Genomic DNA, 13,109 nt, shown 5'->3' on the forward strand with positions numbered 1-13,109 from the left:
GAGGGCCCGTTGCATGCTCGAACCCACCACGCTCCTTTGCCTGCTTGGGAAAGGTGGGATATGGCAGCTAGAGTGAGCATTAATTAAACAACTACTATGTTCCAGACATGGTGCACCGTGGTTATCCACAAGAAGGGTAGGAAGCCCAGCCCATGCCGTGGGAGCCCTTTGTGCTCCTCCTGGTTGCTTCCACTTAACCCCCCGTGGTGTCTCCCCTTTCTGCCAGGAAGGTCCTCGTTCCCTGGAGCTCACTTCAGTGCCCTTCTGCCAATCTCCCGTGAGCTCAGTATCCACAGTGACAATGTCTCAGCACCACTGCTCAGTGCCTTGGCTTCCTCTGCTGCAGGGACATCATCCCCCATCCTGCAGGTGTCTGGAGAACAGCCTGGAGGGGGAATTTGAGGGGGAGTGTTCACCAGACCAGGCTATGGCACCCAGGGACCCAGTCACACACTGATCTGGGTGCTGCCACGAGGACCTTCTCTCGATGTGATTAGCATCTCCAGTCCGCCGACTTTAAGTCAGGGAGGTCACCCTCCATAAGGTGGGGGGGGGTTTCGTCCAATCCGTTGAAAGGCCATAAGAGCAAAAACAGGCTTCTTTCTAGAGACATGGAAATTCTGACTCAAGCCTATAGAGATCCTGCCTGAGCTCTAGCCTGCCCTGCAGATTCCAGATTTTCAACTCCACTACGGGTTCCCTAAAATAAGTCCCTTGTTGGTTGGGTTTCTCTGGAGAGCTCCGGCTCATACAATAACCCCTCACTGCTTTCATCTAACCATCACCTTTAAGAGCTGCCCTCTCTGTCAGGGAGCCTGGTGGACTTGCTACGTTGCCCAGACCCTCTCCTCTCCTGTTGCCCCGTTTGCATCTTTCCCTGATCACCTCCCTAAACTCCATCAACCTCCTCTGGGTTTCTGCATACCACCCAGCCTCCTCTAGGTTTCTGCATACCACAACATCCTCGATCTCAACTCACGTGTTTTGTTTAGTGTCTGTTTCTCCCATTAGATGGTGAAGTCCCATCTGGGTGGGGGTGTGGTTTCATTCACAGCCTAGAGTAGAGCTGGCCCATAGCAGACACTCCACAAAAGTCATTGAATGAACTAAATGCATTAGCACACAGAAACCTCGCATTTGCCTCATGAGGTGACACTATTATGAATCCCCATTTTATAGATCAGGAAACTGAGGCTCCGAGCCGTGAGAGCCATTCGTCTGCATCTGCACAGCGAGGAGGTAGCAGTGCAGGCTCACCGTGCTGTCCGCCCGCCACGCCCGCTGTGGATGGTGGAAAGCAGTTGTCCACCCCAGCCCAGAGGCAGCATCCGGCCACACCAACGTGCAGCTAAGGTCACGGTCAAGGACTGTGGCTCACGGCTGTGTGACCTTGGCCAAGTACTTGCTTTGCTAAGCCTCAGCTTTCTCATCTGAACAACGATGATCATTGCACCTAAGTCACCAATGTCTAACTTGACTCAGTCTGCTGAAACCAGCTGGCTTCCTCAAAGCCACATCCCAGACACCCCTCTCCTGAGACTTTTTTCTCTTCCTTTTCCAGTCCTGGCCCCTTGGGGTCACGAACAGCCTCACTCTGGGCCCTACTTAATACCCCATCCGCCTCTAGCTAAAAGACCATGGGGGGGGGGATGGTAATGATTGCTGTATCCCTGGTCATCTTGCCGTCACCTGTCGCCTTGTGGAGGTCATGGCCCGGAGGCCCCTCAGTACCTCCATTGTGTGAATCCACCCTTCTCGCAGGCAGGCCCTCCTTACTGAGGGCCTTACTGAGTACGGATGTGGATCTGGGCTCTGGCTCTGTGATCATGCACGGTCATGCCTCAGAGCCTCAGCTGGGCCATCTGTAAAGTGTGTGCAACACCGTGAGAACTGGAAACAGACATAAAACCTGGACCAAGCCCTGGGCCCAAACACAGGTACTTCTTTAAGCCCTGGAGCCAGACAGACCTGGGTTTGAACCCCAGCTCTGCCTTCTACTAGCTAGTATGGCCTTGGGCAGATAACAAGATCTCTCTGAGCTTGTTTTTGGCCTCTGTCGCAGGTGGGTGAAAATGCTGCTTCCCTTCTTAGGTGTCAGGAGGATAATGTGAGATCATATCTGTGGCACAAGATACTTCAGTGCTCTCTCTGGGCACATGTCTGGACTACATTTCCCAGCCTCCCTTGCAGTTAGGGTCATGTGATGGAGTTCTGGCCATTGGAAGGTACACTTGATCTCAGAAATTCCTGTATAGTCCTCCACCTGCTTTCTCCCCTCACCTGTCAGCTAAATGCAAAAATCTAGGGGCTCGGATGTGCTGGAGGCATGATTCTGAGTGATTCCCTGGACCAGCTGCGCCAACATCTCCTAGGAACTTGTTAGAGATCAAAATTTGGGGGACCCACTGTAGGCCTACTGAATCAGAGACTGTGGGGTACAGAAGTCTGTATTTTTAAAACCCTTGCAGGGGATTGTGATGCACACTCTTACGGCAGAACCACTGGCCTGAGAAGGCAAAGGCACAAGTGAGAGGGAACCTCAGGAAGTAGAGCACACCCCTGCTGACCTCCTCGCAAGTCCCCGAGCTTGGGGGCTGCTTGTTACAGCAGCTGGCCTGCCCCGATGAATAGGGTTTGTTCTAGTAACTGGCTTAGACCAGGTATGGCAAAGTGGGGGCCTGTTATTACAGCAGTTATCACAGCTCTTCCATCCTGCCTCGAGGGTTCTGCGTGGGGGTTTCAGGGGGACACTGAAAAGCTAGGGCTCCACGGCCAGGATGGAGTGAGGAGCCATACGCCAGAGTCCCTGCAAGTTGCAAGTGAGCCTCTCTGCCATTGGAAATGAACTTCTGCCTGTGTAGCAGAGGCTGGGGGTGGATAGTGGAGGGCTGGTGCCCACAATGACCTCCCCAGGCCTGGTGGCAGGAAGCCGGAGACAGGCATCAGCCCGGCATCCTCCAATTAGCCGCCATCCCTGACCCCATCAGGGTGGGAGGAAGTGCTGGCGCTTTCCGGCACTCGGGCCCACCTGCCTGGAGGGCTGGCAGGCTCAGCAGCTGGGGTGGTGACACCTGAAGGTCCCGGCCTAACAGGGCCCCACTTATTCCTGGGATCTGCAAAGGGTTAGTGGGTGGGGGGCCGGGCGGCGGGGAGGAAGTGTCAGGGAGTAATCACATGGGGTCAGGCTGACCTCTCGGCCCAGCCTCGGGGGCAGATGTGCCATGTGGGGCCAGGCCAGACCTTGTTTTCTTGGAGTCCTGGGGAAGGAAGTGCTTTGGCAGTTGGAAATGGTCCACTTCCCAGGAGCTCGGGCTGATCTGTCTGTGCGCTAGAGGGAGGATGCCGGCTCCCTGGAGCTGCCTCTCTTTGGGCAGGGGTGGGGGTTGGAGGGCTCGTTAGCAAGCACCTGCCATCCACAGCATTGCTCCTGGACATCTAGGAGGATCTGTGCTTCTCCCCTCAGTCGAGCAGCATACAACACATCTGCTGACTTTGCATTGGTGCCCGGATGAGGCTAAGCACTCAGGCATCTCTCTCCCATTTTACGGAGGATCGGATGGGCACACAATGAGGAAGGTTCCCTCCTGGGTTCCCACCTGCCCAGAGGAAATGGTGAGGCTGACGTTTGAGCCGGGGAGGCAGACTGTAAGTGTCCCACTCTTCCTGTTTTAATTGTGGTAAAACACCCAAAACATCAAGATGGCTACTTTGCTCATTTTAAAGCACACACAATTCGGTGGCAGTAAGTAGATTCATGTAACTGCAGCCATCACCACCAGCCGTTTCCAGAACTTTCCCATCTTCCCAACTGAAGGTGTCCCCATTTTCCCAACCCCTGGCACCCACCCTTCTACTTTTCTGTCTCGTGACTCTGACTCCTTTCGGAACCTTGTACAAATGAAGTCGTACAGCGTTTGTCCTTTCGTGACTGGCTTCCTTCATTCAGCGTCATGTTCTCAAGGTTCATCCCCGTTGTTGTGTGCGGCGGGGTTTCCTTCTTTTCTAAGGCTGACTTTTATATATTTCCTTCTTTTCTAAGGCTGACTTTTATATATATACCACATTCTGTTTGCCCATCCATCTGTTGATGAACATTTTTGAGGCTGATTCTGCCTTTGTGAATGGAGCTGCTCGGGACTTGGGGGTACAAATACCTCTCTTTGTTCTTGCTTTCAGTTCTTTGGGACATAGACCTAGGAGTGGAAATGTGGGGTCATATGGTTGAATTTTTAAATTCGGTATTTAATTTTTATGGATTTTACTTATTATTATTTTCTTAAGATTTTAGGTTTTTTTTTTTTTCAGAGATGAGGCACTAAGGATTCATGCCATAAGTTTATTTACAAACATATCGAATATGTTGAATTCAAGAGTTTGATCCATTTTTCAAAGAGACTGCATCTCTTAAAGTGTTCCTTTCCAAATCTGTCTGATGGATCAATTAAAGCATCCTTACTTCTTAAGCAGTTGATGTCTTACTATAAAAAAAGGTGCAGCAAATCCAGATCCAAAGTACAAAGTCATCATAACTAGTAATCGCCACTTGTTTTCCACTGAAAATGGCAAATTCTTCCCTGGGCCCTCCTCATAGTGGCTCCTACGGACCACAGAGGTTGTGAACCTCCGGATGCTCTGTCCCAACATAGCGCCGTTGGAGGTTCTGCGAAAAGCGCAGAGCCCTAAGACGGTACAAACGGCAGCACCACGAAGTTCTCCTCTTTTCACGACCTTGTTCTCCGGCGCGTAGGACAAGATTTTAGTTTTAAGTCATCTCCACATCCAGTGTGAGGCTTGAACTCACAGCCTTGAGATCAAGAGTTGCACGCTCTACCGACTAAGCCAGGCAGACACCCCTATATTCTGTTTAAGGTCTTTGAGAAACTGTCACCTCCTTTTAGGGGGAAGGAAACAGGCCCAAGGACAGGAAGATTGCCCAAGTTCAGGGAAGGAAGGTCAGCCAAGCTGGGATCGGAATCTTGGTCTTCTCACTCTAGCCCAGTGTGGTGTCTGAGCTGAGGGTACAGAGTTTTAGGATGATAGGGCATTTGGAGGGGGCCCAACGGGGCGAGCTATGGGACAGTCTGGGGGAAGAGCATTCCAGGTGGGGGAAGGGAGGGGCTGCACGAAGTCCGAGGGCAGTGGTAAGCCTGCCCTGCTTGAAAGAAAGGGGTATGTTTCCCCATCCTGTGCTCCAGGATGATGCCAGTGAGAGGTGGCAGGAGCTCATGGGATGGGAAGCCATACCCTATGACCCAGCAATTACACTTAGAGGTATTTATCCTAGTGATTCAAAGGGTACCTGTACCCCAATGTTTACAGCAGTGATGTCCACAGCAGGCCTGGAAAGATGTAAGAAGATGTAGTTTATGTATGCAGTGGAATGCCATCAAAAAGAATGCAGTCTTGCCATTTGCAATGACATGGATGGAACTAGAGGCTATTACGCTAAACGGAATAAGTCAGAGAAAGACAATATCGTATGATCTCACTCCTATGTGGAATTTAAGGAACAAAACAGGAACATAGGGGAAGGGAAAGAAAAATAAAATGAGATAAAAAAAAGAGAAGGAGGCGAACCATAAGAGACTCTTAACTCTAGGAAACAAACTGAAGGTGGCCGAGGGGAGGAGGGTGGAGGGGATGGGGTCAGCGGGTGATGGCTATGAAGGAGGCCCCTTGATGGAATGAGCCCTGGGTGTTATATATGCAAGTGACGAATCACTAAATTCTACCCCTGAAACTAATAATACACTCCATGGTAACCTAATTGAATTCAAATTTAGAAAAATTTTTTAAGACTATTTTAAGCTGAAAGATGCTCTGAGCAGACTGATACTTTGAAGTCACTCTGGCTGGTGTAGGGAGAATGCATGGGAATAACGCAGGCTTCGTTGGGGGTTTGGTACCCACCTCTAGTTGGGGAAGTAGGGTGGGAGTCAGGAGGTTGTTGCCAGCACCCTGGGGAGAGAGTACAGATCTCCTCTGGGAAGAGCGAGGTGAGATGCAGCAAAATAGGCCGAGTGAGGGTCCTTAGGAATCACACTCTTCAGAACGGCTGACAGATCCAGCAAGGGCAGGGGAGGAAAAACAAGGAATCTGAGTAGCCTGGCTTGTGTGTTCATCCAAGAAACAACCATTGAGCCCTGCCTTCCTAGGACTCTGGGATAATGAGACAGAAAGCGCTTCCCTTTTCAACACTGTACAGTTGGACACAGAAATTCACTAAAGAGGGCGAAGCAGAAGGTGAAAGGTGTAGTCAGTGAGGTTTACCAAAATGTCCCGAAAACTAGTGATTAAAAAAAAAACAAAAAACAAAAAACGAAAACCTATTTTTGTGCATTTTGTTCAGGTGCCTGGCATTGAATCCAGGATTTGACCCGTGCTTGCTGTGTGACCTCAGATGAGTCACTGAGCTTCTCTGAGCCTGTCAGCTTGTTTGTCACTGAGGGCAGTAATGCCTTCTTCTCGGAAGTGTTGAGGGAAGTGAGTAAAACATATGCGCCAGGATGCCTCCAAGGGTAAAACGTGTGTCTAGGTCATTTAAAATCATTCCTATATACATACATATGTATATATGTGTTGTCCGTTTTATCGGTATACGTATATGGTAACAAGTTTATACATATATGTGTCTATACTAATGTATTTTTATTAGGGGGGGGAAATAGCATTGGGATTTCCTGGAAGCTCTGAGTTAAAGTGAGGGTAAGGCGAAAAGCTGACCTGCCTCGTGGTCCAGGTGGGACCACGGCCGCCTGGGTTTGGGGAGCACCCAGACTGCAGATGTTGTTCAGCAGGCCTGGGTATGCAGTGGGTGCTGCAGAAATGCTGACTGATGGCTGCCTTTGGAGGAAGGGCTAGCAGAGGAACTCTGGCTGCTTTTCCACCGTCTCTGTCCTCGGTCCCCTCCCATTCCCTCCCCTCCCCTCCATTTAGCCTTTACAAGTTTATGAAGACGGTCCTGGCCCCATCAGAGCTCTGGGCAGGTCCCCGAAGAAGATTAAACGAGATGAATATTTCATGGCCCTGACTGACAGCTGCCGAGGACCTGTTGTGGGTCTGGCGCCCACATCTAGTTAAGGCGGGGCCGGGCGGGGGGCGGGGGGCAGGCAGAGGGGAGGGGAGGGGGGCCCGTAGACTGCGCATTGATCCGCTGGGCCCAATCCGCGCTGATGAAACGCTCTGCCTCCAGCTCCCAGCCAACGGCAGCAAGTAATGGGCTTTAAGAGGCCCGGGGACCAGGGGCAGCCTGGCCACCCTGCCCCCTCGGGGCCCGCAGAGGCTCCACTAGGCCCCGGAAGACCCATTTCCCCGTCTCCAGCTGTGGCCCCCTCTGTCCCCACGGTGCCAGCGCCGTCATCCTAACGAGCTAAGATTCCGTGTTTCTGACGCCTCCGGCTCAGCTCATCACCCCATTAGGGCCTGACGCCAATCTCCCTTCGCCAGGGGACGCGGATGACAGGGTGGCCAGGCGCCCGCCATCCTGGAGGCTCCGCAGAGGGGGTGCAGAGCCCAGGTAGCCTCGGAGTGAGCACTGGGAGCTGACTCTGACGCAGTGGGGTCGTCCGTTCCATCTGCTCCTCCGATGGCCAGGCTGGGCCAGGAAACAGGTCCACTCAGGGAGGCTGAAATGGGGATTTATTGCCCTTCTCACCCCAGCGGTTTCTAGATCGTGAGCTGTCCGGGCTACTTACCCTACTTTCCTTCCACAGAAATGCCTTCTAGTATCTCACTCTGGCAGGGAGGAAAAGCATGTGCTTGGCACGCCAGGCTTAGCCATGAACTGCGACTCACCTTTATTGCTTCCACTTCTGGAGGACAGAAATCCAAAATGGATATCACCGGACTGAAATCAAGATATGGGACTGGTGATGTCCCTTCTGGAGGCTCAAGGGAGAGACTCCCGTTTCCTTGTGCCTTTTCCAGCGTCTGGAGGCTGCCCGCAGTCCTCGGCTGATGGCCCGTAGCCCGTGGCTCTGTCCTCAAGGCTGGCAGTGCGGCATCTTCAAATCTTGGTGACTCTCCTTCTAATGTCACACCTTCAGAGCGTCAGAGGGAGAGGAAGAAGCAGACTGAACAGGGAACTGATGCGGGGCTCGATCCCAGGACCCTGAGATCACGACCTGAGCCGAAGGCAGATGCTTAACCGACCAAGCCACCCAGGTGCCCCCTTCTCTAACTTTTTAAAGGACCCATGGGATCACAAGGGTGATAATTCAGACTGTCTCCCCCTGCCCCATCTCAGAACCCTTAATCATATCTGTATCACCCTCTTGCCATGCAACAGGGATCAGGAGGCAGGCATTTTTTGGGTGGTCACAATTCTGCCTATTTCCCATGGCCTTGGACAAACCCCAGCTCTGTCACTCACCAGTTCTGTGACCTGGAGCAAGAACTTCGTCTCTGTGAGGTTCATTCAGCTTCCTCTACCAATGAGGGGCCATGTGAGGGGACTTCCTTGGGCCCTGGCAGCTGAAACAATCCCTAGGAAGGGGCCCGGCCTTTGTGAGTGGTCGGCGTTGGTAACTCAAGCTGATCAGGGCCGCCATTCTCTGCCCGGGGTTGGAGGTACCGGTCTGCAGTCTGATTAAGTGAGCTTTCTAGTTTTTAAATTTTAGCCGTGCACGCTCTGGTCCATAATGGTCTTGTCGGTAATGGTCCGCAGATGTCATGGGCATTGCTCAGTATGAAGGGCAGCTAGGGGACCTGGGAGCCTGGCACTGCCCCCCAGGCCCATCCTGGTGACATCCCCAAGCCCTTGATGTCACCCAGGTTGAAAGTGCAGGTCTAGAGAGGAGGCTCCGCTTTCTCGGACATAACACAATCCACCTCGTCGAGTGCCGGGCGGGGTCTAAGAGCAGAAAGTCTGGACATGGACACCGCTGGCGCCTCTTCCAGGACTTGACCCTCTGATCTAATCCCAGCTCTGCCCTTTATGAGTTTTCCTCCAGCCTGGAACGAAGAGACGGGCTGTGGATGGTCTAGGCTGAAGGCAGCGAGCAGTGAACCTGGGTTTTTCCTCTCAGACTCCAGCTGGGCTTGTTTTAATGCCCCTGCCTCCTCCAGAACCCACCCCAGCTTCCCTGCCAAGGCAGTCGTGGTTGCCAAACCCCACATCCATGAACTGGGGCAAAGGGCAGATCGACGGTGAGAGGGCACAGGGTTTTCTCCCACTCATCCTGGAGAAGGGATATGAATGAAAATGAGCATCATGGTCCTCTTTGATCCCCACCTCAAACACTCCAGGGCGGGTCGGGGCAAGTGTCCTTGGACAGCTGAGAGCCTGACTGCCTGTGTGCAAATCTCTGCTCTGGATTCCCTTGGCTGTGTGTCGTTCATTGGGAGAATAGCCTCACCTCTCTGAGCTTGAGGTTTCTGGTTGCAGCGAGTCATGAAGATTCCCTGAGATAATGAATGCAAGGGCTTATTCAGGGTCTGGTCTCCACTGTACACGTTCAGTAATTCTAAGCAATTGCATTTTTTTATTACTTGCCAGCAATTAATTTTATTCTTAGCCATGGAGCAGAGAGAGCATGAAAAGGGAAAACGACCCTCACCTGTGCTCGGTGCTAAAGCAATACCAGGCTTTCCTTTCATTGCTGCCTTCTGTGTAGACAGCAAACGTGCCAGACTGCGCAGAGGGGCGAGAACTCCCATCTTTTGCATCTCTGACTCTCCCAGAATCTCCTGCTATTTTTCAGTTGGGAACCATCTTAAGGAGGCACAAAAGGAGAAGCAGGGTCCAGCCCCAGGCCTGCTGTTCTTGCGAGAACTCCGTCCTCAGCTTCTCTGTTTTCGGGGAGCCAGTGACAGTTTTTGTGTGCCTGTCCTCTGGCCCTAAGCTTTAGCCCATGTCCAGGTGACTGTTGACAACAGCAGGTAACTCCCAGGCATCCAAAATAGTGAAGAAGGAAAAGAGGAAAATAAAGAATGGGCAGCTTGTAAGTTACTGGGATAACATCACCTATTTAAGGTTAATTAGTGTTCTTAACAACCAATTGCTGTATCATTAACTTACAATAGCAGTTTGGGGGCCAGCCAGCATGAGCCTACAGACTAGCTTGGACAGCCAGTCCGGGCTGGGTGTGCAAAGAGAATCAGATTGCAGACCGATTGGGAGCTGGCATTGCTTGCGCGGGGTGCAGGGAGCTGAGGGCTGCTAGAGAGGAGACCTGAGGAGTAAGGCATCTCTCCAAGTGGATATTTATAGCTGGGCTCTCCGAATAAATGATCCACAGAGGGGGCAGGAGGGGTGAGCCTGCTGGAAGTTGGCCAAGCCTGGATGCTGGATCTTGCCAACGTGACACCTCAGGGACTTGGTCCACCCTGGGATCTGGGGTGCCCGGTGTTGGGGAAGGTGTGAAAAGCCTGCTGGGGTACGATGTGGTGGCAATTTCATTTCTCTGCTTTATGCTTAAAAATGTGGACCATGGATCAATGGCCTACCTTCTGCGGGCTTCATCCTCCTTAATGTTAAAATGGCACAATGGTCCAATAGATGGTAGGCATCATAAATATAGTTTCCATGTCTTTGGATTCAGCAGCTCTGGTGGCTGGCCTCCAGGAGGCCCCGTATAGGACGCCATCGTTGGTACTTCTGCCCTTTGTGTAGTTCATTCCCATACAGAATAGGGCTGACCTGGATCACCGACAGGATATTGTGGAAATGACATTGGTGGCTACAGAGCCTGGGTCATGGAAAACACTGGCTTCTACCTTATCCTCTCTTGGCTCACCTGGTTTGGGGGAGTCAGCTGTCATATTGTAAAGGCCCTGAAGAAGGCTTGTGGACCTGTGGCTTTGCACCATCAGCTGGGATCAACTTGTCAACCATGGGAGTGGTGACACTATAAGCCAATCCTCCAACTCCAGTCAAACCATTTGACGACTGTAGGCCCTGCTGACATCTTGACTGTGACCTCCTAAAGATCCTGAGCCCAAACCACCCAGTGGAGCCACTCTTGGGTGCCTTGTACACAGACATTATATAAGGTATTGTTGTAAGCCACTAAGTCTTGGGGTTATCTGCTCTGCATGCCCGGATAATTCATTCACTGATGTGTTATCAGCTCTTAACCCAGTGTCGGCCATATGGGGGACATCTAATAAGTAGCTGTTTGTGACTATGATATTACTTCATAAGGTTGCTTTGCTGGCTACATGAGATAACCCATGGAAGTCCTTAATACAATGTCTTGTACGGAGAAAGAGTCCAATAAATAACTACCATTGGCATCACCATCATCTTCGTCATTACCAATATTATTAGTCCATGTTGGTTTCCGGATAGAAGTAGGTAGGGTCCTTGGGAATGGGATTCCCAAAGAGCAGTATCTGAAGAGGAAAAACGAAGGTAGAAGCAGCAAATCATGAGAGGGTAGTGAAATAAAAGGAAGTTGATAAAGAAGAGAGGAAGCTCTACATGACCTTTGGAGCGGGGATCCTGGATCCACATGCTGACACTACCCTAGCAGCTATGAGTCAGTGAGCAAGTCCCATTGCTTCTAGACTCGGGTTTCATCACTGTTGAATGGAGTTGCTATTCCCTGCCACCTTCTTGGGGTAATGTAGTAGAAAGAAGAGCTGGGGGAGTCAGGTCCTCTTCTGATTTTGCCCTTACTTGGTTGAGGTTGCCCTTGAACCCTACTTAGCACATGGTGAAATAAAGGACTTGGATTACATCACAAGGGGATTCCTTCCATCTCTGGTGTCCAATGGTGAACTGTTTTTTTGCACATTGCATTCTTGTAGGGACCAGATAAGGAGACTGTACTTGGGTCATCAGAGAGGAAATAGGCAGAGGGAGGTCTCAACACAATGTTGGGGTTCCCTCTCAGGATTTAAATTCCCCACCAGTGCTCTAAAGTGCCCACATAGGAAGCCAGGCAAGGGGACATATTCCCCCAGAAGCATTCTGTTGGCCATGCTTGTTGCATATGGCCAGATTCAGTTCTAGTTCCTGAATGGAACATGCTTCATTGGTCATTAAAGATCTAGCTTGTCATTTCTGCCAAGAAAGAATTTTGTAGAGATTTTCTCTTCCCTCCCCTTCTCTCTGGCTTTCCCGTCCCTTGCTCATCTTGCCAGCTACCCATTTAGAAATCACCAACTTGAGCATTGGCTGTTGAACATCTCTTCTGTGCTGGACTCTGGGAATTTAATGGTGACCAGGAAGGACACAAGCAGTGGTCTCATGAAGCCGGAAGCTCTGTAGGAAATTGTTTTGGAGTATCATGAGTGTTGAAAATGGTGATATCATAGGAGCAGTCATCAGGGGATCTGAAGGTTGAGAGTCAGGGAAAGTGTTCCAGGGGAGGAGTGTTAACGATCCCGGCTCTGGCATTTGGAGGAGATTCTATGTGCCAAGGGCAGCTTTCTCTAGGGAGTCACTCCAACAGTGACTGGTGGTGCAGGGCAAGAGGGCACTATGGCAGATCTTCAATGACCTTGGGGGAATGCCTCAGATCCCCCAAAATTCACAGTCACAGAATCAGCTAATGGCTCAGTGAGAGTCCGGACTAGTTCAGATGCTAAAGATAGTAATCCCCTCAAACTGGGTTGGCCGCCAAAGGGGATTTATTGACACGTGTATCTGGGTATCCAGAAGTGGGGCTGACTTTAGAAGCAGTAAGTCTTCATGATGGTGCACGTTCTCTCTCTCCCTGTCTCTCCCTGTATCCAGGTTTGCTTTTTTCTGTGTTTGCCCCAGTCTGTCCATCAGAAGAGGGGCATTCTTCCAGTCCATGGACCTTGTAGCCAAGAAAAGGAGAGAGTGGCTACAGGCACTACCAGGCTTACTTGGCTACCTCCTGGCCTACTTGGCCAGAGTGCACACAGAATCCCTGGGAAGGCCAGGGTCATCATCTAATCACAGGCCAGAGGGGGCACCACTGTGAAAGCCACTTGGAGTGAGTGAGGAGGAGGAGCTTCAAAGAAAAGGGGGCACAGGGGAAACTGCCATGTTTAATACTGCTCTCCTTGGTGTACTTGGCCGAGGAACGTGAGCTCTTTGACTCTCTCCGCAATATCATAAATCCTTGTGATTTGGCTCCGTTAAAATGTCATTGTTGTATTTGAAGTGTGTGTGTGAGAGAGAGAGAGAAGAGAGA

At 51.2% G+C, this 13,109-nt stretch overlaps 1 protein-coding gene across 1 annotated transcript; it reads right to left on the reverse strand.

Moving 5' to 3' along the window:
- Positions 1–4,322: 4,322 nt before the first annotated feature.
- LOC123954297 (cytochrome c oxidase subunit 7C, mitochondrial) lies at positions 4,323–4,744 on the reverse strand. Its single transcript, XM_046025362.1, has one exon. The coding sequence runs from the start codon at positions 4,642–4,644 to the stop codon at positions 4,453–4,455; it is 192 nt and encodes a 63-aa protein (XP_045881318.1). The 5' UTR covers positions 4,645–4,744; the 3' UTR covers positions 4,323–4,452.
- Positions 4,745–13,109: the final 8,365 nt, after the last annotated feature.

Source organism: Meles meles, chromosome 12 (genome assembly GCF_922984935.1).
Source record: "Meles meles chromosome 12, mMelMel3.1 paternal haplotype, whole genome shotgun sequence".
In the NCBI taxonomy this organism is placed as follows: domain Eukaryota; kingdom Metazoa; phylum Chordata; class Mammalia; order Carnivora; family Mustelidae; genus Meles; species Meles meles.